Source organism: Dermacentor variabilis, chromosome 1 (assembly GCF_050947875.1).
Source record: "Dermacentor variabilis isolate Ectoservices chromosome 1, ASM5094787v1, whole genome shotgun sequence".
NCBI classification, from domain to species: domain Eukaryota; kingdom Metazoa; phylum Arthropoda; class Arachnida; order Ixodida; family Ixodidae; genus Dermacentor; species Dermacentor variabilis.
The window spans coordinates 242,049,506-242,070,803 of NC_134568.1; the positions used below are offsets into that span (position 1 = coordinate 242,049,506).

Consider the following 21,298-nt stretch of genomic DNA (forward strand, 5'->3'; position numbering starts at 1 on the left):
ACGACAGGCCGCCCTATAGCGCCTAAGCTTGGGTTTATTGATTGCTCACACCAGCAGGGGATACGACGCTTAACGGTCAGTCGGAACGTCGAGCACAGCGCACTCCGGTAACAATAGCGCGTGTTTCTAGCACGTTACATTTGGATTACTCGTCGGTGCGTGCTCCTGTAGCTGAAAAGACGCCTCGAATCGCTGTGCATTGTCTGCTGCTCGCGCGTACTTTTTCTTCGCGAGATACTGAGGTTGTTTGATCCATGTGGACAAACGTTCCAAAACTACACCTGGGCTATGAGATAGGCACGCGGTCGGACAAAACGACGTGACGCCCTATACCGCCTACAATAAGCGGATATGGTCGGAAAACGTAGCCATTCTACGGCTTCCGTAAACAGCACTACATTGCAAGTGGAGTTCTGTATGCTACGTGTTTTGCAGCTGCTTTCGACGTGGTGTTCCCGTGGGAACGCGGCTTCTGCAGACAATAGCAGCATCAGCCCTGCTAAAGTGCATCCATCGGCACCTTACAAATATTTTCTGTAGCCCACGCAGGCCGTTGGACACGTGCGTGGAGGCTGTTCACACCAAGATGGTACCTGTTTACGGCCTCCAGATTTTGAGAGTGCACCATACGGACTACTACTTAACCAAGCTTGGCCGCCCGGCGCCTTCAGTGTTTACACCACGACGGGTGTAAACGTGCCTGTGCCGTGCCTGAACCGCCTAGGACAACCGTGTACTAACTACAAAAGACTCCGTGTAAAGAAGGTTCTTAAGCGGGCCTAAGAAGAGGGACTGGGAAGATCGAATGCGGAACACTCCACTGAGACACTCGAACTGCCTCAATGAGCTCAAATAGCGTGTTGTGAACCCCCATTTTGAGGAGGAGGTCTGTCGAGGCCGAGTCTAGGAGCCTTAGGGCTTTCTTAACGCTCTTCCTAATCACCGGATCTATTTTCTCTTTTTCTTCTTTTTTAAACATAAGATACGATGTAGCTGGCTGGTAATAATTCGGCTGGTAATAAAGGCTTGCATGAGTCTGAGGAGGCTGTTCTCAAGTGCGCATATTGCAGTAAACCGGTTGCATTTATTCTCAGTGCACGTGACCTCTCACCAGCGGTCAATGAGAGGCGGCTCTCTCAATTGCAATCTGCTCTGGAAAGGGGGGGGGGGGGGGGTTGAGGCTGAAGCTCGCTGACACCGTAGTGAAGGATTCTGGATGAATGAATTGCATCTAAATGTAAGCACACGAGAGTTCCTCCATTCCGTCTTCATCTGAATGTTGTCACCATGTGAAATCGAACCCACGACCTAGCTTTAAGTGTCATAACCGCTGAGCCACTGCGGAGGGTGATAGACCTGAATACACTGAAACCTTAGCACATCCTTATAGACAGACCTGAACACACTGAAAACCTTAGCACACTAAAAATTTACATGGCTAAATTTGAAAATAAGAAGGTCTTACTAATTGGTGACTTAAACTTACCTTGAGTAGACTGGGAGCGCCTTGATGCTGGCGTTAAGACCTCAAAACATGTTAACATAGTTTTTGACATTATGCTTATGCATGATCTGTTACAAGTAGTTCACGTACCAACGCGATTACAGGTCAATTCCCCCGCAATATTGGATCTTGTGTTTATTAACCGCAATTTCTCTCAACACACTGTGGAAGTTGGACAAGGGCTCTCTGATCACAACTTCGTGTGCGTTACCTTTACTCTTGTTCCAATCACCAGCCATAAAAATCCATTACTTCGTTATTTTAAAGAATACTCTAGGGCTAACGATGTGCGCATGATTGAACATATGTAAACATGTTTTACCGATTTTGATGATGCAGATGTCAGCGTACTCTAGACACGGTTCAAAGAAATGTGTCGTTTCTGCTTAGATAACTTCGTCCCAACCAGTTCTAAAAAGATTAACAAGCAAACACCTTGCATAGCGCGCACCATTATTCAGATGAAACGCGAAGTTAAGCGATTAAGAAAACGACAGGCTCCGGCGGATTTGATATATGATGCGCGGAACGATCTTGCTCAAGCTGTGCACAGCTCGAGAGAGTATTACTTCAGAACTTCCTTGCCTAACTTTATCAAAAGTGACCACAGTAAGTTCTTTAATTATAGCAGCGAAAAAAAAAAAAACCGGTATCACGTATGTCAGTCGACGGAATCAGCGTAATGGATCAGAGAGCCATTGCCGAGCATTTCAATGAATATTTCCAGAGCGTGCTTAACACTTCCGTTTCAAACAGTGCATGTAACACGACAGTCTTTTCATGTGCAGATGCACCCTTCATTTCTTATCCTGGTGTGGTATCTATGTTAATAAATTTGAAAACCAAAACTTCCTGCGGTCCTGACAATGTCCCAAACGTAATTCCTACGACGATATGTTTTACATCTTGCAAAATTTTTGTTTATTATTTTTCGCACTTCTTTGCTGACTTCACAACTACCCAGTGATTGGAGGACAGCCAGAATTGTACCCATCTTTAAAAACGGAGACCGTCTGACACTAGGAAATTACCGTCCTATTTCACTAACTTCGCAATGCTGTAAAATTATTCAACATATCATAGTTACTAGTTTCACAAACTTCCTTGAGGAATGCTGCATATTGACCAAATATCAGCATGGATTTCGGAAAGGATTATCAACCGCAACTCAACTCGTCACATTATTTCATTATCTGGCATTAACCCTCGATAGACACGGTGGGATAGATATGCTTTTCTTGGATTTTTGCAAAGCCTTCGGTAAGGTTCCTCATAGTAAACTCATTTTCAAACTTCAAACAATAGGCATTCCACAAATACTTGTTGTTTGGATTTCAGCCTACTTGAGTAATCGCAAACAATACGTTGACGTAGCTAGTCAACACTCGGGCTGTCTTCCGGTCACATCCGGTGTACCTCAGGGCAGTGTGTTAGGCCCTTTGCTCTTTATATTGTATATTAATGATATTGTTGATGTTGTTCGCCCTGGTGTAAAAATAAGATTGTTTGCTGATGATTGTGTTTTGTTTAAAGAAATTAGTTCCACTAATGATTACAACGATCTCAACACTAGCCTGGGCAATAGACATCAATGGTGTGTAAAATGGGGGAATGACCCTTAACACGAGCAAATGTGTCTGCCTTCCAGTAACGCGCAAAAAAAAAAAAAAAAATCCGCTCTCATATATCTGCATATTATAGTCTTCACCATTACAAGAAGTAAGTTGCTATAAAAATCTCGGTGTAACACCCACTTCAAACCTGTCTTGGAATCTTCATATTGATAATGTTTGTTCATCCGCCTTCCGCAAGCTTTGTGTCCTTAAACATAGACTTAAAACTGCTCCCACTAATGTTAAGCTGCTCTGACACACTGCTCTTGTGTGGCCAAGACTGGAATATGCGTGCATTATATGGTATCCTCATACTAAGCGCAACATTGATTGTCTTGAACGTATTCAGAGAAAGACCGTAAGGTTTATTTTTAATTGATTTTCAGCATTAGACTCACGTTATGATTTAATGCAAGCAAATGGTATTCCCGTATTACAAGCACGAAGGCAAAAATTTAGAATTTCTTTCCCAACTCTTCGAAAACAAACTAGCGCTAGATGCATCAACATATTTGTCACCCTTAACTAGCAGGCCCACCCGACACCACAATGAAAGCACCCTAACCCCATATTTTGCTCGCACAGACCCATTTAAGTCTTCTTATTTTCCAAGAACCATTAATGAATGGAACTGCCTTATAAAAGCAAGTGATCAAACTGGGAAGTCACCTTTCTGAGCCTGTATTAATGTTGCTTTTTTTTCGTTGCTGTTTCTTTTGTATTTGTATCAACAACCCTGCTTGGACCATGAGTCCGCAGTATTGTATAAATAAATTAAAAAAAACTGCCGTGGAACAGCTCAGCTGGCCATTAAAAGGTTAGGCAGGCACGATGCCCGCTGCTTTTTCTTTCTTTCATTATTTCCCCACGTTTTTTTTTTTGTTTTTTTTTTTTATGCCGACCAGTCCACGAATGTCGTCTGCCTGAAGCCGTAGTCTTGCTTCACTAGCTTTTCGTCGTTAGAGTGCTCTGTATAGGCAGTGCTCTGTATAATATCAGTAGAACTAGTGTACGCGTCTGAGCCCGTATTCAGAAAAAATTCCCACGATAGAGTTGTTCGTAAGCGCAAATTGGTGTGCGTTATCACTGGCTCGCGCACTTCCAAACGATATAGTCTCATCAGTGCGAGGTATTTGCTGAGTGCCTCTATTGAGATTGCAAATATGGTGCGACGCGATCGTTTCTTTTTTCTTTTTTTATCTTACTCATATGAAGGCATAGGATTGAAGGGTAAGATAGGGCATGTGATATAACCTGCCAGGGCATCCTTTATAACCTGCTGTTTACGAGGGATAATTAGGATGCGCGTCAGATATTCTCGTCGAGCTTTCTGTCGCACACGTATAGTGGATGAGTACTTGGAGGACCAACCTGGTTGCCTCTCATACCATGACGGTGTGTCTACACTCCTGGAACAGTTATGTCGAAGCCGTATATGGCAATTTGGCGAGTGCGCGCGACCTCCGTCGTGTACTGCGCTTTTCGTTATTTCTTTGCTGTTGGTTTTGTGTTAGGTGCATATTTCAGGTTGTGATTTTGCTCTTGGGGTGCTTCTCTGTGAGAACTTGAATGAATGAATGAATGAATGAATGAATGAATGAATGAATGAATGAATGAATGAATGAATGAATGAATGAATGAATGAATGAATTCAGATGTTTTACGTGCCAAAACCACGATCTGATTATGAGGCACGCCGTAGTTGAGGACTCCGTATTAATTTCGACCACCTGGGGTTCTTTAACGTACCCCCAATGGACGCGGGCGTCTTTGCATTTCGCCCCCATCGAAAGGCGGCCGCCGCGGCCGGGATTTGATCCCGCGACCGCGTGCTTAGCAGCGCAACACCATAGCCGCTAAACTGCGAGAACTTCGGAAGCATCACATAGCCGGTGCGATAAGGGTAGCAGCTGCACTATGTAGCGCTGAGGGTGCTCGTGATCCAGAACTTTTGGGAGATGAATGTCCGGTTCTAGGAAACTTTTCAGGACTTCATTTCGGTTTTGCTCGACGAGTACACTGTAAACTAATTTACACCCTTAAATGTTAATAAGGGTGTAAATCGGTCTGTAGCTTACACCCTTATTTACTTTTAAGGGTGTAAATTATTTTACGGTGATAGGGCTTGCTCCTAGTAGGCAGGAGATTCATCCTCTTTATCAGCGCTCTTAAGCGGCGGTTAATCGCTTCATGGTGGCCTCGTGTGCTGCCTCGTTGCCAAGAATTAATTCCTTGGTGCACAAGTACCCACATAATTTGTATGGTAACACATGCAATGTTTTAGGTCGCTTTATTTCGTACCCCCCCCCCCCCTCCCTCCTCGGTTCCGGTTGGAGACGCGCGCCTGCATGTAATGCTGAGATTCATGGTGGATGCAGAAGCCCGTAGGGTCACTTACAACGCCACCGACTTCGATGTACTATTCTCAGGTAGTGCAGAATGCCTCGCAGGTCTGCCTTTTGCGGGGATGAGTTTGAAGCCTATCGTGTCATTGCCCATCTTGCGCTACACTTTGGTTGTAATATCTTTTTTGTCAGTGTTTGCGTCGAGCACACACACCATGCTGATTCGATCGGTTCATTCGATCCCATCTCGACTCCGAGCCATCGACAAAAAGCGTTGAGAAGCGCTTACTATAGGCTGGTCAGTGTGCCTCGTACGTTTCCCACATCTTTAGTGAGCTCGCAAAATCCTTTGCCGCTGCAAAGCGGTTGGTGCGATTTCCTCGACAACATTTACTTCGTTTCAAAGCACCGGACAGAAGCCGGAGATCAACCCGCCGTGGTTGCTCAGTGGCTATGGTGTTGGGCTGCTGAGCACGAGGTCGCGGGATCGAATCCCGGCCACGGCGGCCGCATTTCGATGGGGGCGAAATGCGAAAACACCCGTGTGCTTAGATTTAGGTGCACGTTAAAGAACCCCAGGTGGTCAAAATTTCCGGAGTCCTCCACTACGGCGTGCCTCATAATCAGAAAGTGGTTTTGGCACGTAAAACCCCAAATATTATTATTATTATTATTAGAAGCCGGAGATCGACGAAAGGAAACACGAATATTTGCCTCCGTGAATTAACGCTTTTAGGTCGCCCGTGTGTGTCCTCGCAGTTTCGTGACAGCTATTCAGCATGTGCATAGTTGGCGCAGAGTTTGTTTATTTTGTTTCATCTGGCCTTGTCGCGAAGCTTTTCTGCCAAGCAGACAGCCTGATTTCTAGTCCTGACTGCTTATCTGCCCACGTTCCCTCTCTTGGAAGCCCGCCAGTCGTATACGTATCCTGCACAGCACAGCGTCTGCACTCAGTTCAACGACACATTATTTACGACACGACCGGTCGTATCTGGCGGCATCGGCCCGCGCTCGACTGAGAATTCAAAACAGCCGTTTGATAGCCGCATTAATTCTGGCTCGGGTCCTCGCGGAGGCCTTCGCGATATGCGAAGATGAGCGCACACGCAGTCTTGGCGGTGGACAGTTATGGCGTGCATCGCAAGTGCCCGCTTTGCGTCACGTAGTTCGCGGCGTTTAGCACTTTTGTCAAGTTTTTTTGCTCTTCAACAGTTGACTGGTTTGAGTTCTTATGGAGCGCTTTGTACACTCAACAGGGTCTGCATAGTACAGTTCCTCGTGTGTAGAGAGCTTAAGCACACTGGCACCGAATCGCGCCGCGAGCAGCCATTTGACGGAGCCCACTATCACGCCGCGATTGGATATAGCGCTACGGCGCTATAGCCTACTTGTGCTGCGTATAAGATGCGCGAATACTTCAAGAACTCGCTCCTTCGGGCACACACAAACGTAACATATAACTACACGCGGAGTAAAAGCACACTGTGTCGGTGTTTTCGAGACACGGAGCTGCGGTGAGCTGTGCTGCAAATGACACGGATAGTATCGTGACTCGCAAGAGCTTGAATTTGTATACGTAGGGGATGTGCATGCTTCACACTTCCCAGTTCTCCATGCCAGACAATTTGGGTAACCTATTTACGTTGGCAGCGCTTTTCTTCGTGGAAAACTGTGAACCATCGAAGTAACGATTCTCTCGTCGTTGGCTTCGCCGGCAGTTGTGCAGAGCGCAAAGAACTGGGGAGATGCTTAGGAAGGACTTGAAAATACGGAAGCTCTTTATCGTCGTGCTTTCTGTTTGTTGTGAACTTTTTGGTCAGCATTGCCGGGAAGGGGGCGGCACGAGCAAAGGTAGTGCACTTGCTGTGGTTGGAGCCAGGTTACTCACTGTATGTGAACATTCCCCCTCTTGTTTGCTTTATATGGTGCGTTAATCGGTCTCACATAAACTTCGTGACAAAGCTTTGTTTTGGTTTTTTTATTGTGGCATGTTCAACGAACAAGTGCATTTCGTCATTGTTTATCGCCCGGTGTTATATTTGGTCTTTATCATGTGACGAGTACATTGCCACAAAAGATAACATGTTTTAGCTGCCTGTAGCTACCGGAGCCACCTTGTCAGCGTTTCCATCTCCAGTGCATCTTAGAATTTGGTAAACTATTTGGAAGCGTTTGGACCACTGAGCTGGAATTTGTTCCCTTGGGCGTTCTTTTTTGGAGGCGCGGTGGGACTGCAATTTGCATTGGTCGTCAGACGGACTCCTGTGGCATAAGCAGTGTCATCTTTGCCTGTAACAGTAGGATACCACTTAAAAACAGCAGTTGGCAACCAAGGCACACGGACCGCGCGGAGTTGTTACTCCGCCAGCCAATCAGAAAAGCAGACAAAATCGTCGTCATGCGACCATTTCAAAATGCCGTCGTACTTGATACCTCCGGAGCGTCTGCTGTTCTCGAAGAGTCTTTTCATCGGCGGGAGCGATGAGATGTGCAACGGACATGGACAAAGTGTATGGAGTCTGAACATTTCACTTTTCAAAAGTCCGCCGTACAGTTCATTTCACTGCTTACCCCATTTTACTCATGAAACTTCACTGCCAACTGAAGTGAAACTTGACAATAAATACGTGCAGCGAAGCAAGTGTTTTATTTCAGTTCAATAAAGAATTAGTCTTTCACCGTTCCACTATAATAGACGAGTGAAAACGTACTAAAATACGCCATTATAACTTTTAATTTTGTGCTTACCGCCTTATTTAGGGAACACGAAAAGTATGAAGTACGATCTATTTGCACTCTTGCGGAGGAACAGTGGCTGGCGGTTATGAAGACGTGGGCGGGGCTTCACTGCTGACTTGAGTTGTATCCGCGAACTACCGCGTGCCGCGCCGATTTATCTCGTCCCGACTGCCGAGGCGCCAGAAGCACCCTCACCCGTCTCCGCCGCTGCTATTTGGCGGTTGCAGGTTCTCTGGTTGCGGGAGTCGACAGAGCCAAACTAAGGCAGAGCCCAAACCAAGACATAGCCTTCCTTTAGGCTCTACTTTGGTTTGGCTCTGTCGACTCCCGCAACCAGAGAACCTGCAACCGCCAAGCAATGAAGCGCTGTCTAAAAGACATCAGCACGACGTCGTGCAGAGATTTGTGCATGCAATTAGGCAATGCGGCTAGCAACGTTGGTCCCGTGCGCTTCTATTACTACGCAGTATATGGCAGCGCATCATCATAACAACCATCGACTCCCGTCATCTATTGACATATAGCCCTAGTATCTATACGAGTTCTGGGAACGCGCTTTTATTTTGGTGTCACCGATCTTTCTCGCCTCACTGTTTTGCATGCAGTGGTCCGTTTCCCTATTCCATATATGCGTTGGTTTTCTGCCAAAATGTGCTCGTTACCCATGCTTGTATGTGTGTGTGCCGTGGTTGTCCGCGCGAGCTGACCTGCGGCGCCTGGCATGTGAGGGGGTTGCGTAGCCAGTTGCATCAGCGAGCGCCTCGTTTGTGCCGCGCTGTAATGCGACGGCTATATTTTGCTGCACGCGCGTCGGCCCAGATTGGCGCCTGTACGGGGCGGAAGCAGCAGCAACTCGTCGTGCCGGGCATCGGTCCGGGCGCGTGCTCGGGTGAGCTCTATGTTTAGACCACGCTATATGGTCCCCGTGACAGGCGCTTCCTCTCGGGAGTTAGTCGGTGACGGAATTGTCCAACAGCCCGGGAAAGCCGGACAGCGGACACGCTTTCGAAGAATGAGTTGGGGAAGGGGAGAAAGACCACTCGTTCTGGCGCCGCGTTCGTCTTCGCACTAGAGCCACTAGATAAACGAGCTCTACTTCGCACGGCGCACCAACGCTATAGCATGCGGCCGATACTTGGGGGGCACGGAGAAACATGGTCGCTCATAGGTTGCCCATTCGCGAGCTGCTTCCGAGCTGCGCACAAAAGCAGTGCTTATAAAAGTTTGCCTTTGCTTTTTCTCTACATTAAATGCCCACGCGGGAAACAAAACAATGCCTTGCACGCGCAATGCGAATATGTTTTGGGAAAAACCGACTGACGCGTTTGGGGCGAAAGAGCATGTCACAAAAACTAAATACTCCGGTGTGTTGTGGGTAAAATTCACGATATTCCTGAGGGCGTTGCTCATTAAATCCGCTCCTTATTATCCTGTATCTCTCATTTTGAGCGATTCAGACCATGTCAGCACTGTTGTATTGTCAGGGACGTGAGTGCAACATGCTGGAAATTCAGGCTGCAAAAGCAACGCACAGACGCCGTAGCGGCTGTTCCAGCTGCTTTGCAGTGATTGTGATCTTTGGCCTTCATTCGCAGGTGTGCTGGTCGTAGACCTACCACCATGCGGGAGATGTTTACAGACCGCGTCCCGGGAAACGGTCACGCAGAAAATTCCGACTTGCAGGTTGTGAACTGCAGCGCAAAGTGTGCGCATGTGTTCGGTATACACCTGTCTTCTTGTTCTTACGCGAAAACGTGGTAGTGTTTACCGTGGACACGTTTACCTGCGGTACTCGGTGCGTGTGTGTATGTCGAAGGAAAGGTAGACGTGGGCAAAATTACAATCGTTGCTGAAGCAAGTTCTGAGGCCTTTGCCTCCTGTGTTCTTTATCTATTCGCGTTGTTAACTGCCGCTATCGAAGATGCGTCGTTCCCACTGTAAGGCGAACGATCCTGGAACTTTCACGCGCTGGGGCCCTTGTACGTCTCGTTTGAGTGTCAGAAACCTCGATCGTGCTCAGGTTTGCAATACAAGTTAGGCGGAAACTGTGTAATCTCGAGATCCCGAATCATTTGTCCTCTCATTTTTTTTCTCGAGATGCGCTGGTGACGACGACTATAGGTGCTCGTGTTTGCCGCGGATGTTCATGCCGCTGATATGACGATTTTCTCGCGCCGCGCTGCTCTCCTTGTGGCGTAGTTGTGGGAAACAAAGTGCGGCTGACTGGGTTAAACCACACGCTTGGGACAACCGTTTGTCGCTCGTTTCTCACCTGATCGTCGGGCCGTATTGTGGTGATGGTCCGGGCGTTAAGTAAGAGCCGTGGGCACACTAGTCGCCCTTGAACCACGTTGCGTAATGGGTGGAAGGCCGCCGCAGGGTCTGGCCGGGCCCGCGGCGGAAGCGCCCGGGGCCTGTCGCCTTGGCGGAAACCTGTTCCAGCTGCCCTGTCCTTTGGCTGCGCACTCTCTTTCGTGGCGCGCTCTCCGACGGTCGTGTTCGACCTTGCCGCTTGTTTCGTCTCTCCTGGCGACGAGGAAACGCGAGCAGGAAGCCCGCTTTCCGTCTCTCGCGGGGTGAGGTGCGCCTCTGGATCGCCGCTTCCGGGTTGCAACGACCGGAAGCGGGCACTTTCTTCCGAGCGCTTCGGCCAGCCGGCCGCCGTCCGCGCTGCCACCACCGCCGCCGCCATGGAGCCCGCCATCGTCGCCGTAGCTTCGTGCTTCGACCGAGCCAACGACGTCTACAAGGTGGGCCCTGCGTGTTTACCGTTCCCGTTGTCGCCGAGCGGCCGTTGTCCGACCTCGCGGCTCATTGACCTCGGCCGCTCGGAATCGTGGCATCGGGCCAGGCGTTTTTCGCATCACACCATCCCCCTTTTCGGTTGCTGCGTTCGTCTGTGGGATTTCCTGCCGACAATTCCTAGTGAAACGCGAAGCTTAGAGACGCGGACTGCAAACCGCTTCGTTTTGCGCTGTATTTGTGCGTGCCGCCTGCTACTTGCCTTTATTTTCGTTTGCTGCTTCAACGCCAGTGCTCGACTTGCGAAGTGGTCGGAGTGTTCCGTGCGGAAGTACAGGCAGAAGCTTTGTTATTCACTTGCTCTGACCTTTCTTGATGCTCTGCAGCTGGAGCAGTTTTCCCCCGCTTTGTGGCAAATGACTCTTGTCTCTCGACTTTCTCCTGGGAAACGTTATAGTTTCTGCTGTTTTGAAACGTGTAGCTTGAATCAGCCTTCAGTGGTATTATTTATGTTACGATAGCTTCGGGCTGTCTTTCTTGGCTTCACATGTCATGTCAACTACCGCAACAAAAATTTCAGACGGCTTGTTTTGCTTCGGTGTGGGTGGTATCGGTTGTCACTTAGGTATGTGTATGGCTTCGTGGTGGGATTTAGTTTTTGTTTCATAGAACAGGTAACGAATCCACTTTACTTTCGGTAGCCTAGTCGATGAAAGCAGAAATGTGTTGACCGAAGGTCAGTTTGCAAGTGCGAGTGAACAGTAGAAAACTGCCATCCTGGCCGATTCGTCCTCGTCCTCGTCCTCGTTTTCTTTGCCGTAGTGCACATCCCCTAGGAATATGTCGACTGTCGGGCCTGTGCCGCTTGTGTTCATCTTTGTCGGAGACTGGTTTCCGTACGACGCATGGATCAGGGGTCTTTTCATTATTTTTTTGTAACTTTAATAGCACCGTATTATCTTTTCAGTTGCATTAGCCTCCAACCAACTGCACGCGCACGCTGCAGATGCTGCTCGCTTTCCCGCATTGAGGTGCGTCGGAACGTTCGGCGTGGCCTCATCGATGCCTTCGCGCATGGCCTGGCTTGTGCGGGGCGTAGATAGTTTACCGCGCGCGGCTTTGGGTGGCCTTGTCCTTGACGCTGTGTCCTTGTTGGCCGTGCGGATCTGCTTCCAAAATGTATGGCAGCCTTCGGGGCCAGCGCCGACGGAACTCCTCCACGAAGGTCTCCCCGTGGTGGCCTTGTGTCTGGCAGATGTCGCTTGACAGCGGGCGGCCTGTCCCATTTTTCTTCGTCGGGAGAAAGCGCGTTACGTTGCTGCCGATACTTCTCGTTCCGGCCACGCGACCGAGAAAGGGCGTGGCGCGCTGCCATTGGTCTGCGAACTCTGTGGAAGGTGCTTTAGCTTTGCCTCTGCTTATTTTCGTTTTTCAAGCTTATCGACGTGTAGTTTCTGCTTAGCTTAGCCAGGCCATAGTGTGGTTTCTGACCGCTGCTGATAATATGCGGATCCACCAGGATCGTTGGTCGCATGCCCGGTGTGGTGTATTGTTTTCCCGTGGTAAATAGGCAGGAACTGCTCTGTATAATAGAAGTGGTTCCACAGTTGGTGCTCCTTTATAGACGGAGTCCACTTCGCTTACAGAAATTTTATTCGTTTCTTTTTTTTTTGTCTTATTATCTTTTTAACCACTCGTCTTAGCTGATATACACGCCTTCGCTTATTTAGAAACGTTCTCTCATTCATGCAGTCGTTGTTTCGGTAACACTAGAACATAGTCATCGTTTCGTTCGCAAGGGTATCTTCGATAATGCATGCGTTTTAGCAGGCCATTTGTTTCCGTACCCTTACGTAAGTGCGCTGCTTCGGCGTGGGACCGCGTAATTAAGTGGGGAGCACAATGAAAGGGACGTGGCGGAAAGGCGTCTCTGTTACTCCTTGTTTCTCGGTTCTGTCTGTCTCGTGCGCACCCTCGGTGGCAGTGCATGACGTCGACGACGAAAGCGATGAGCAGGCAGAAAAAGTAGCGAAAGTCGTTTTTCAGGAAGGCATCTCATTGACTGACGTAGTTGTGTACGCGGATTCAGGTATGCCTTGTTTCGTCTGCTTTAAAGAAGGAAACTGATCAAATGTGGCTGCTACTCTAGTATTTGTTTGTTTAGCTGTGACTGCCATGCGCCACGCGGGCATTGCTACACGACCGACGACTTGTTGGAAAAACTGACACCCGACGTGGTTTCTTAGTGACTGTGCTGCGGCGAGCAAGGTCGTCGGATCGATTCGGCATTCTGATGGGAGCTGACAGCAAAAATTCTTGTGTACTCATGTTCGGATGCACCTCAGGCAGCTGAAATTAATCCAGACCTTCCCTCTATACGGCGTGCTTCGCAGATCAGCTCTTGGTCGTAGAACCCATAATGGAAAAGTTGCCATTTTCGCCGACGTTTATAGCAGCTTTCGTTCGTTGCTTATTATAAAGTGGACTCGGCGTTTGTACGTGGCACTCAGATGCAAAAATATTTGTAACACCAGAACTGCTTTCCGCGTCTGTGCCTACGCTGGCAGGACACAGCGGCCTGTTTTTCGTGATCCTCGTGGCTCCTCTAGGCGTTTCGCTTTTGTCGCTAGAGTATACAGCTGTTATGTTGTTGCAGACCAAGTCAAATGTATTGCTTACATTTGTGTCTGTTATCCCCTATGCGCTGATATCACGCCCGACACATTCCATATCTCCTTGCATGTGGCAGTTATGCTTCAGCGATGGTGTGCAGAATTCATTTGCTTTAATTTGTGCTTTCTTTTAGGCTTAAGAGGAAGCTTTAGCTCGGGCCCAACTCCGACGCGGCCTATTCAAATCCATGTAAAACGCAAAAACGTTTTTATGAGATAACCGCTGGACCGATTTTGATGAAATTTGTTGCATTTGAAAGAGAAAGTTAAATTCTAGTGACTGTTGGAAGCGGAATTTCGATTTAGGGCTTCAATTTGCTTAAAACGATTTTCAAATATTTGACCGTTTGAAAAAAATAGAAGCACGAAGTTTATAAATTCATAGCTCTGCATCAAGAACCCATATCGCGGTTCTTTAAACGGCATCCATTAGATCATTCAAAGCGGACAAATTCAATATGTTATTTTACATCTTACGTGAATTTGTTACGTTGGTTACAACGGTTTTGCAAAAGTTGTATTTCTCTATGATTAAATATTTTTATATTCATGTGTAACATATCAATTTTGTCCGCTTTAGATGTGCTATTAGATGCAATTCACAGAATTGTATTATCATTTTTAGTGGTTAAGTTACAGAGTTACAACGGTTTTGCAAAAGTTGTATTTCTCTATGATTAAATTTTTTTATATTCATGTGTAACATATCAATTTTGTCCGCTTTAGATGTGCTATTAGATGCAATTCACAGAATTGTATTATCATTTTTAGTGGTTAAGTTACAGAGTTGTAAACTTGATAGTTTCGCTTTTGAAAATTTTCGATTTTTGCCAATTTTTAATAAAAAATTGACGATCTAACTCAAAAATTCGAAACCAACAGTCACTAGATTTTAAGTTTGTCTTTTAAATGCAACAAACCTCGTCAAATTTGGTGCAGTGGTTGCCGAGAAAAACGAATTCTCCTTTTACATGTATTTAGATAGGAGTACTTGAGCTAAAGCTTCCTCTTAAGGCCTTGCTCTTCTCGCAGCGGTGTTTTGTCTAAAAAGCAGGCTCTGTGCCGTGCACGCGCACTCATCACAGCGACTGATTATACCTAGTGCACGTTCGGGCGACACTACAGCTGTGCGAGAGAAACATGGCAACCCGCCAGGTATAGGGAGGGTTCACGAAGGGAAAATTGTTCGGTGTGCTTCGTGGTGCCGATCACTCGCACGGCAGTCTGCTTGCCTTCCAGTTGGCTCAAATGGTGGAGTATAGCCGCCTCAGAAATGCGTTGGTCAAGGGTTCGATCCCCGGACCAGGACGGATTTTTCTTCAACTTCGAAGCTTTTTCTCTGACAACCCGCGTGGATTTCATTTGTAGCTTCGTGTTACAGTTGGGTGGTGGATTACAATTTTCCATTTCATAGGACAGATAAAGTATCCGGTTGACCAAACCAGTCCTGCAACATTCGGTAGTGGTCAGCGTAATTCAGCCTATCAAGCAGCAACTAATGGTTGCATCGTGCGCCAGCTGTACCATTTGTCCAAATAGTTCGTTACGCTTGACTACGAGGAAATAACGCCAGCACTATGAACATGGACGCCGGCCATTTAGTTAGTTAGTTAGTTAGTTAGTTAGTTAGTTAGTTAGTTAGTTAGTTAGTTAGTTAGTTAGTTAGTTAGTTAGTTAGTTAGTTAAGGCGTGCTGCTGTTTTAATACCAAACAGAGGACACAAATAACATAATAAATAATACATTTCGTCCTATTTCTTGTCTGCTACACTTCGACAGCTTCTTTTATATAACACTGACTCATAACAATGTGTGAGTGCAAAATATCAGCAGTTCAGAGTTCGTTCAGTTATGATGTGAAAAGCTTGCCAGTGATCGGTTTGATACCATTACCGACACCACGGCTTTAAAATTGGACGCTAAGCTAGACTGCCCTCTTCAGGATAGCCCATGGCCTTTTTTTTTTTTTTTTTCGTTTTGTGCAGCCGCCTCAGCGATTCATGTGAACTTTGAGCACACGAGCGCTTTCACATGACATAGCTCTGTGTAATTAGCCAATGGAAATAAACGAATTAACAAAATATTCTCATTAGCATTCGTATTGTTTTAGGGCGCACATTGCAATTGCATAACTTAAGTTGGTCATCAGTGTTTAAGACACGTCCATTGTTTATTCGGAGTCCTGAGACACTAGCACCAGTTTCGTGAAATCCGTCTTCAAACCGCGGAGCAAAAAAATTTGGAGTACGCTTAGGCTTCGCCTTTAAGAATGGAACGCGATAGCATTCAAAGATCCCAGATTGCTTCTCGCGCTTCCCGGCAACTAACTGGAGCGCATGTAACCGTAATGTTTACCGGGAAACGCTGCCGGTGAACGCTATGCATGAAGGTGAGCTTTCTAGTAGAAACGCGGCCTCTTGCGTGGGCCGATCTTCTGTTATAATTTCGCACCTTTAATATTTCAGTCCGAGACGAGTTAACATAAAAGGCATGCACTGTCGGGGTTTTGTTTCATGACCTTTGTTTGTGGGCTGTGATTCTGAAAAATCCGAGGAATACCTTTGTAAAGAATGTAAGGCCAGGTATGAGCAATATTAGTGATATAAGAAAAACTTTAGTGCCGTATATAATATATACGGCCGCTTTCGCTCACAGGACGTCCGACGCCGGATGCCGACGCCGGATTCTCTGCGACACGGGGCCCTGAACGTAATAAGTTGGTGTTCCACCTAACATTTGCCCAAGACGGCTTCCTCGTGCGCAGCGGGACGAAGCCTAGTGGAATGGCAGTTTATTTAGTATCACGATTTGGAGGCGGTTATCTCCAAACTGATGCTAATCTGAGGATGTAAGATAAATGAGCCCAAATGTTTCACAGTGCCCTACACCAAATATCGCAAATACAACATGACGTAGCACTAATGGTAATTAATGCGCTTTAATTTAGACTTCTCGTGCAAGTAGGGACTTCCAGGTGATTTTAAAAACATGATTATAGCCAAAACGGAACGCTGCGTAGATAGTTACCGCATATGAAGCGATATGCTCAGTTCTCACGTTATAGTCGTAGCTTAGCGTATCATAGTGACGTAGTTTCTGTCTTTTATTACCACATTCACCTTGGGAAAATGTATTACTGGTGCTTAAGCATTAGTGTAGGTTTATCTGTCAAGGCGTTTTATGACTTGCTTAAAATATACCGACTGATTCGTTCAGGAGCCATAGTTCACCTATAAGTAACTGCTGAAGCTTCGACCTCACTCAACATCTAACTCACATTTGAGGTAGCTGTCAAAAATCGAACCCACTCATAGAATTTCTTGGTGACTCGGCTCAGCCTCACCTCACTTTCAGAGGCCGAGGACAACCTCATGAGGTCGGAACCTCGTTAGGTTGCTTACTTCTGGCCGACCGAGCCCCATATTGTATCGAGGGCAGTACGCAGAAAGGCTGTATAGAAGTGATGATGTGGCGCGTTCGCTTCACGTTGTAACCCGCCGCGGTGGCTTAGCGTCTATGGCGTTGCAGTGCTAAGCATGAGGTCGTGGGTGCGATTCCCGGCCGCGTTTCGTTGCAAAAACGCTCGTGTGCTTAGATTTAGGTGCACGTTAAAGAACACCAGGTGGTCAACATCATTCTGAGTTTCCCACTACGGCGTTTCTTCATAAACATTTTGGCACGTAAAGCTCGATAATTCAATTTAATTTCTGACGTTGCAAACCAAATGAAACACGATATATAGTGAATCAGGACTGGCGCTCATCCGCGCGTTCCGCCTCTGTCAGGAGTACGCTGACAACACCGCTGCCGGCACGCGTGTGCAGTGGCAAATGGCATCGTGGTTCGCCGCGCAAAAAAAGACCTCGCATGACTGCGCGCTCAGGGCGTCCGATGTGAAGTCGCGTTTCCCCAGGCAGCAGGGCACAGAGAAAACAGAGCCCGGCGTTCTGGGAAGCTTCTTCGCGTCTCGGATTTCTGAGACAATGGTGTGCTGCGGACTAGTGTCCGGACGGCTTTCTACTTTTGCACCGATGCTTGGCCTAAGTGCCCGGGTGGGCGAACATTGCGCGTACTTGAGTTGTTTCTTCTCCTTCCCTTTTCTTTCCTGAGCGCTGTCTGGACCCACGCTACGAGCGCAAAGTGCATTGCGTCACTCTCTTCTGCTGCCGTAAACGCCGACGTAGTTTATAGCGCCGGAAAAGTAACGCTGACTCGGTATTGTGCTTTGTGCAAACGTGGCTGTGAGATTCACGGCGGCTTGCGTTTCTTCCATTTTTCGTTGCTGGCATGCGTGCACTACATTCAGACATCTGCAGACTGATGAACGCTGTTTGCGTGCGTGCGTGCGTGCGTGCGTGCGTGCGTGCGTGCGTGCGTGCGTGCGTGCGTGCGTGCGTGCGTGCGTGCGTGCGTGCGTGCGTGCGTGCGTGCGTGCGTGCGTGCGTGCGTGTGTGTGTGTGTGTGTGTGTGTGTGTGTGTGTGTGTGTGTGTGTGTGTGTGTGTGTGTGTGTGTGTGTGTGTGTGTGTGTGTGTGTGTGTGTGTGTGTGTGTGTGTGTGTGTGTGTGTGTGTGTGTGTGTGGAGGGGGGGGGGAGTCTGGCACACAAACCCAGCGCAGCGCGTGGGATTTTTCCTATGAGACATGCCCGATCAAGAGACATCCGTGTTCAAGAGGCGACTTATGCTTATTTGTCAGCGGTACTTATAGCTTCCAGGTTTTAGGGTGGGTAGGTAAATCCTTGCGGTTGATATTCGTGTGTGTACTCGCGATTGCTGCATAGCCGTGAAGTATTTTAGTAGAACACACATGCAGCTCATGCACATATTGTTTTCCTACTTATCATTTGTCCTTTCTGATCTTGACCTTTTCTCCCTTTTTGGTCTGTGTTCCCAGCGTCACCTTCGCCTGTTTTAGCTCTCCAGCAGTGTTCACCATGTCGTCCCATGCCAGGGATTAATAAAATATAGACAAAAGATGGGAGATGAGAAGGTACCTCAGCTGGTGTCAAACCTGCGGTTCCTTCCGAAAGCTGATGCCCCAACCAACTGCGCGACCAACACATTGAAGAAGTGCAACCGCTAGGAACAGGAATGCCTCGGGAGGGCGATTGCGGTACGCGCTACGGCGCATGAAACAGTCGGGAATCAGTGCAGAGGTGAAGCAATGAAAGCCATTTAGGCGAGTGCGGCGGCACGAATTGAAGTACACGCTACGAAGGAAGGAGTGAGAGCCGCTGTTCTCCAGAGCAGTGCGGCACGAAGCAGGAACAGCGGTAGCTAGTGCTATGTTGCGCACAGCATAAAGCCCCTCAGTTTCCACCGCTACATCCTCGCATCATCTTTCCAACAAGCACGCCCTGGCAAAGTCGTGCCGAGCTGTGGCAATACTTTTCTCGATCAGCTTCTAGGAATGTGCCATTCCCGTGTATCGTGCGAACGCCGTCCGAAGCTCACCTGTATGCTAAAACAAAAAAAAAGCAATTAAGCCACATTACTGAATGCCGGTCATTAAACATGTCTCAATACTAATTACCCCATTTCGAAACGTACTTAAATATTAATTACTAAAAAAAGCTCGTTATTTGCAAGTCGCACGTACAGAGTGATTATTTTTAAGTTTTATGGGATGTTTTAAAGATCGGCTGTGGCAGATACGATAATTATTGTCCTTGATCTGGATTATTCGAAGAGGCGAACATTACTAGCACGAGAAATCGAAACGCATATTCAAATACCTGAAACAATCACTAATTAACGTCATAATTGCTTTACGTCACATATTGCAATTTACGAATTGCAACCCGTGAGCTTGCAAAAAGCATCCGCTTGAAGTGAATTTCCAGTATGGCATCAGTTTCGAGATATTATTTCCCAAAGTGTGGGACAAAATACACGGGCGTTCCAGTTTTATGCTTTAATGCATTAAAGGGAAAACAGGGGGTGTGCATTATACATAAAAGGGTGTTTTGTTTAAAAAGTGGAACAGCAGTGCATTTTTACTGCGAGTTTGGTGGCGCATAGCGCCAAAGTGGTTTCATTCTGTGCATTCAAAATTAATTCCAAGTGGATACGCCTTGCAATTTGTAATTCAAATAATTCGTAAATTGCAATATGTGCCATAAGTAATTCAGATAATTAGTGAATTTTCAATAATTAGTTTAATATGTGTTTTGGTTTCTCGTGCAGGTCCGCCTCGCTGAATTATCCAGCTCAAGGACTAGAATTATGTTTGCAACAGACGATTTTTAAAAATTTCGTAAAACTTAAATATCATCACCCCCTATACCTAATTAATGACAGTCATATTCATGATTGCCGAAATCTTATGCGTATCCTCAAAACGAGTTCGTTTTGCGAAATTGGAATCGCACAGCTTGTGTGTGCTCTCTCTCTCTCTCTCTCTCTCTCTCTCTCTCTCTCTCTCTCTCTCTCTCTCTCTCTTTAAAAGAGTTTACTGTCATTAAATAACATGGGCAAAATAGCTGGGAGCTAGTTTTTATGAATGCACAAAATCGAGGTTGAAAAGTTGTTGTGGCATCGCACTTGCTATGAAGTGCCTTGAAAGTAAGCTTTCAAGAATAAATTATCCGGTTTTAGTTACGTACCAAAACCACGATCTGATTCAGGCACGCCGCAGTAAAGGACTCATGATCACTTTGTGTGCATGCGTGTGTGCGTTTGTGTGCGCACGCATTGTTTTATCGTAGCCCATGACTCGCACATCCTCTGCCTGTCAATTATGGGACATTGCATCTAAACGCAGTCGTGTGTCAACAGACAGCTGCCGCCCTTAGCAAGACCACAAGGAAATGGGCGAAGGAGTGACGCAGGAAAGTGCTGGTGACGCATGTTGTTCTTAGTGCGCGTTGCTGCTACTCCATCTTTATTTTCGTTTGTTTCCACCTCATCGTAGCAAGGGGAAATGCAGAGAAAGAGCCGAATGAATTGGTGCTCTAATAAGGCGGCTAGCCCGTTAACTGACATCGTGGCTCTTTGGCAAGCTGCCGCCCTGTTTTGTGTAAACACGGTAAATGCTGCCGCTATAACGTGGTCTTGTCTCACTTTCATTTGTATATAATGTGACAACACGTTCAACTCAACGCTATAGCGTTGAGTTGCCACCATATGTGGTGGCAACTCAATATGGTGATAGCCACCATATGTGGTGGCTAACTCAATATGGTGATAGCCACCATATGTGGTGGCAACTCAATATGGTGATAGCCACCATATGTGGTGGCTATCAACGCTGTGGTCCAAAATCATTTTTTTTATTGCAAAACGTTGCCCTTGGAGCTTTCCACCTTTCGCCTTGTCTTGGATTCTTTATGCGGTTCTATAATTCGTTGTTCGTATGCACCGTCCGGTACGCATCTCCGTGGTATGCTGATTATTTACTTCGTGCGGCGCGACTCGCAAGCAGAAGTCATTTGGTAAGACCGAGGAGGTTATGTAGATGGTACGATGCAACCTATCGAAAGGACGGCCGCTTCGACTATAGTCATGTCGGATCTCACGAGGAATTGCACCGGGTTTTGCGTGCAGGGCCCTTCACATGATTCGCTTTCGCAGTCGTCGCAGCTGTCTGGCTAAAATCGTGAAGCTCGCTGCTACAAAACAGGAAAGGAAGCTCGGAAGGTGGAGGAGCTCTTTTGGCAAATGTGATTGTGCCGTTATGTACCTTA

General features: G+C 47.1%; 1 protein-coding gene across 3 annotated transcripts in view; it reads left to right on the forward strand.

The window, feature by feature from the left end:
* LOC142560335 (E3 ubiquitin-protein ligase AMFR-like) overlaps positions 1–21,298 on the forward strand; it is a 197,501-nt gene that overhangs the window by 60,257 nt on the left and 115,946 nt on the right. Inside the window, exon 1 of one of the 3 annotated variants that reach the window (XM_075672364.1) lies at positions 10,561–10,951. The exons of the other annotated variants lie outside the window; for them this stretch is intronic. Within the exon in view, the coding sequence (XP_075528479.1) occupies positions 10,892–10,951 (60 nt within the window). The 5' untranslated portion in view covers positions 10,561–10,891. Of the gene's footprint in view, positions 1–10,560; positions 10,952–21,298 lie in introns of those variants that run through there. 3 annotated transcript variants of the gene reach the window in all.